Genomic DNA, 4,596 nt, shown 5'->3' with positions numbered 1-4,596 from the left:
AAAAAAAAAAAATTTGAATTAGGGCCAGGTGTTGTGGTACATGCTTGTAATCCTAGCACTTGGGAGGCTGAAGCAGGAGGATCACTATGAGTTCAAAGCCAGGCTGGACTATAAAGTTGAATTCAAGCCAGCCTGTACTATAGCAAAACCCTATCTTAAAAAGACAAAAACTATTGCTATTTATTTCTCAATAAAATTGTGGGTGGAGGGGCTGGTGAGATGGCTCAGTGGTCTAAACTACCTACTTAGAACAAATTTAGCAAAGCACAGGGACCGTGCTGTTCAATCCCCCAGCACCACATGCCAGCCAGCCCCGCCTCCTGGTGGGCTGAACTGGCCACACACACACACACACACACACACACATAAAAATTAAAAAAAAAAATAAAATTATGGGTGGAAAAAAAAAACCAACCAAGGGCCATGGAGATAGCTCAGTAGAATAGGTACCTGCCTGGTGAGCACAAGGTCCAGAGTACTGGAAAAAAAAAAAAAAAGACAAAAACAGAAAAATTGAATTAATAACTCAAATTTTGATACTAAATTCCTTCTTAATACTGTTCATATGATCATAAGCGTTCAAGATTTTAATAGTCAGATATACAACTTGTTTAGTGCTTCAAAGTTTCATTTTGAGTTCTGTCCTGTTACTGTTCCATCGTTTGGATAAAATGGATGTATTTGACACTGCCTTATTAGACAGATTGTTGTTTAGTCTGAAGTTCTGTTGTGTTTCTGTTTGCCAGAAGACACTTTGTCTGGTAACAGTTCAAGCTTAGTTTTGGAATCAGATAAACAAATCTTTAAGGTTTTTGTCTAGTCTTTGCTTGTCTAGTCCTCCTGTAGACTTCTGCTGGGTGATAGAACGCATAGGAAGACTGCTAATGGATAGTCCTATAGGAATTTATAGTCTAGCTAGCGCTTGTAAACACACACCAAAGATGTAGGGCAAAAAGGTGTAAAACAATATGAAGGGTGGTATAGAGGGCATGGCGTGGCTAAATGTTACATAACTAAAGGCTGCGCTTGGTGACTTAGCAGTGGGTGTGGTCTCATCCCTGTCCATCTGTGGTAGTTGAAAGATCTGACTGGACTGGGAACTCATGAAGCATTCACTGCTGAGCCAGATGCTACATTCGCAGCTCAATTATTTAACCTGATACACTGCACAGTTCATTCTTCCATCCCATATTTTGAGTGCTCTCCAAAAATTCACCTCTTACAGAGTTAGTTTTAGGTTTTCAAAAGTGACAGGTACTACCTGTGCAAGGTGACTGTACCACCTAAAAAAATTCATCTTTACCAGACAAGGTGCACACCTGTTAATGCAAGCAGCCTGGGAGCCTGAAGCAGTAGGATTGTGCTTTTGAGAGTAGCCCGGGCAATTTAGTGACTTAGCAAGACCCTGTCTAAAAAATAAAACAGCAGAAGAGTAAGGATAAGCCAGTGGCTGTAATTCCAGCTCTAGAGAGGCTGTGACAGCAGGATCTGTGCAAGGTGGAAGGGAACCTGGGCCCTGGGCTACAAAGTGAGGTCAGGGTCTCTGTGGGGTGAGACCTGTCTCAAAGAATAAAAGGAGACTGAGAGACAAGAAGACAGAGGATATAGCAGTGTGAAAGCCCTGAGTTAAATCTCCGGTATCACAGCAAACAAAAACGTTGCTTTTGCTGATAGTTGCTCATCATATACACATAAATAGGTCTTCATCCTAACAAAATGATGATTTTCTAGGACACTGGTTAGGTTCATTCAGTAACTGTCACTATCATTGAACATATTTTGTACTTGAGCACACAATATACACAATATAGTGTATTTGTTTTCCATTTTAGCTTTCCAACCTTGCTTCTGGTTTGTAAGAATCCATAGTGGAGAGTTAGCTTGGAGCCAAAAGATACCTTTGTCCTTGTATAAGTATTTGAATAGACTGCCCATCACTGAGGACTTCCTATTCGTGTTTGCATTCTAGACTTCTGCATCATCACTGAAACATTCCCGGGAATTGTGGTAAGCCACTCAACTAGTTCATAAGATTTAGTCAGACCTTTTTCCTTACTTTCTATTTTTTCTATCACATTATTACTTGAAAGGTTGGGAGTTCCAGTTTGCTTGTTGGCTTAAAAATCTGACAGAGGGAGCTGGGGAGAGATTCCAAGTTTAATCCCCAGTACTACCAAAAAAAAAAAAAAAAAAAAAAAAGTCTGACAAAGGCTTGGTAGGTGCTTTAGAAGAATGGGCCATGTTTGACTGCTAAGTGCACCCTTACTTTGGCTTGCAGTTTTGGAAGTACAAGATCCTAACAAGGACTTGCTGAAACTGAATGAATAGAACTCTAAATTTATTTCCTGGCATTTGGGGAAGAGTCGAGTTACGTTTTCTGGATACTTCACTGAGACAAATATAAAGGGAAAAATGATTTAGAAAGTATGATGTATAGATAGTACTGTTCAATAAAGCTTCATGTGATGATAGAAACTTTCTTTAACTCAGTTCAGTATAACTATCAGGCACATGTTATTATGCCCTTGAACTGTGGAGTTTGCTGAAAACTGAATTCTTAGTTTTATTTAATTTTAATTAATTTGTTTCAAATTTTTAAGTAGCCATATGGCTATTCGAATTTAATTAAAACTAAATTAAATTTAAAATTGTGTCAGTCATTCTAGTCGTGCAGGAAATACCCAGTGGTCACCTGTAGTTTATGATTACCATATTAGAGCAGATATGGAACACTTCATTGCTAGAGAATGTTCTACTGGACTGCAGTGTCCTGCAGAACCAAGATCTTATACACCAACCTCTGCCAGTTGAGGCTTTCATAGTTTTTATTCCTTGTGCAATGTGGTGGTCACCATATTGTTCACTTTGTAGGAAAAATTTTTGTATATTTTATTGTACATTTGCCTTTATTTTGAAAAATGATTATCTGTCACATACTCAGACCTCTAGGGGGAGCTTCAGATTCCTCCTTACCCTTACTACATTAAGAGTAAGGAGGTACATTCTGTGAAGGAGACAGCTTGATAGAAGTCAAGAAAAATGGAGCTTTTAGTATAAAGAATAAGAGTATGATAGCTTCAACTGGCAGAGGCAGCAGTGTCTTGGTTCTGTTGGACACTGCTGCCCAGTAAAACTTCATGTAGCAATGGAAGTGTTCTGTATCTGCTCTAATATGGTAATCACAAACTGTAGGTGACCATGGGTGCTTACCTTGTGACTAAAACAACTGACACAATTTTTAACTCCATTTGTTTTTTTGTTTTTGTTTTTTTTTTGGTGGAACCGGGGATTGAACTCAGGCCCTTGCACTTGCCAGGGAAGTGCTTATTCCACTGAACCATCGTCCTGGCCCCGCTCCATTTGGTTTTCATTAAATTTAAATAGCCACGTGTAACTAGTGGCTCTTATGTTGGCCAGAACAACTTCGGTGAAATGGTGTTCAAACTTTTTGCTGTGTACTCCCAAGAGTGTTTGAGATCCATGAATCTTCACAAATGTTTTTAGGTTGACATTAAATTTTCTCTTAGTGTATTTAAGAACTTATAGAAGGTCAATAGGATATAAAAATATTAAGCCTAGTTTGAGAAAAATAGGGTAAAGGTGGCTATAAATTATGTGTGTTCTGTATTTTGAATCTGAAAAATCCACACAATTTATCAACTGTGCCATAAAAATGTTTGTGATTAGGAAATATTCCATTTGCATTTGAGAGAAACAGTGTCAGAAACCTAAATTGTCTTGGTCAGTCTAAATCCTGGAGTCAAGCTTCCCCTAAAAAAAGCAAATAGAGGATGGCAAGATAGCTCAGCAGTCGAGGGAGCCTGCTTAGGCAAGTGCAGGCAAACATGCAGGGACCACGGTTTGATCCTCAGCACCATGTGCTGTGCCAACCCTGCCCCCAGGGCAAGCTGAGCCAGCCATACAGAAAAAATAAATAAGTAAAAATTGGAAATATATACTGAGTCAGCAGAAAAGACCCAGAAAAGAACTTATATAAAATTTTTTATTATTGAAGAACACAATGTAGTAAAAGTAAAATTAGAAGTGTTTTTTTTTTTTTTTTTTTTGCTCCGAATGCCTTCAAGGCATGACTGGCTGTCTTGTGTTGTGGGGATCGAACCAAAGCAACCTGAGCCTGACTGCTTTGTTGAAGCAGCCACTTAAAGAACTGAGCTACGGGGCAGGCCCCTAAAATTAGAAATGATACAGAACTTCACCAAAGAAAACAATAGGAATTCAAGGATGGTTGCTGTATTGCATAATGTTGTCTTCAGATTAGGTGCTCAGATTAGCAGATATAAGCATGCAAAATTGGTTTAAAAAAAGTTATAAGAAATTGAAAAGGACAAGAAAAAAATTTAAACATCACCTGCTCCTCTCTGTAGGTCAGCAGAAGTCAACAGTACAATTATCCAAGCCATCCTGTATAATTATTATAACCCTAAATTTATTGAGACATTATAAGATTAATGCAAGTTACCTTTGGCCTCTGTAATTACAAGAAGCACTCAAGGTGGTAGCCATGACATTTTAGACATGTATTAGTACAGCAGACTGCTGCAGTGTGAGTACATTCTTCTGAGTGTGTATGTATAT

General features: G+C 38.5%; 1 protein-coding gene across 13 annotated transcripts in view; it reads left to right on the top strand.

The window, feature by feature from the left end:
- Positions 1 to 4,596, top strand: part of Msantd2 (Myb/SANT DNA binding domain containing 2) — a 49,755-nt gene that overhangs the window by 7,384 nt on the left and 37,775 nt on the right. For 2 of the 13 annotated variants that reach the window (XM_023701513.1, XM_023701512.1), the window contains exon 2: positions 1,970 to 2,007. The exons of 10 other annotated variants lie outside the window; for them this stretch is intronic. In XM_023701513.1, the coding sequence (XP_023557281.1) occupies positions 1,970 to 2,007 (38 nt within the window). One more of the 13 variants, XM_023701515.1, reaches the window with a different exon arrangement.

Source organism: Octodon degus, unplaced genomic scaffold, assembly GCF_000260255.1.
Source record: "Octodon degus isolate 3935 unplaced genomic scaffold, OctDeg1.0 scaffold00136, whole genome shotgun sequence".
In the NCBI taxonomy this organism is placed as follows: Eukaryota; Metazoa; Chordata; class Mammalia; order Rodentia; family Octodontidae; genus Octodon; species Octodon degus.
The sequence above is the reverse complement of the archived record's forward strand: the minus strand, read 5'-3'. Positions and strand labels throughout refer to the sequence as shown.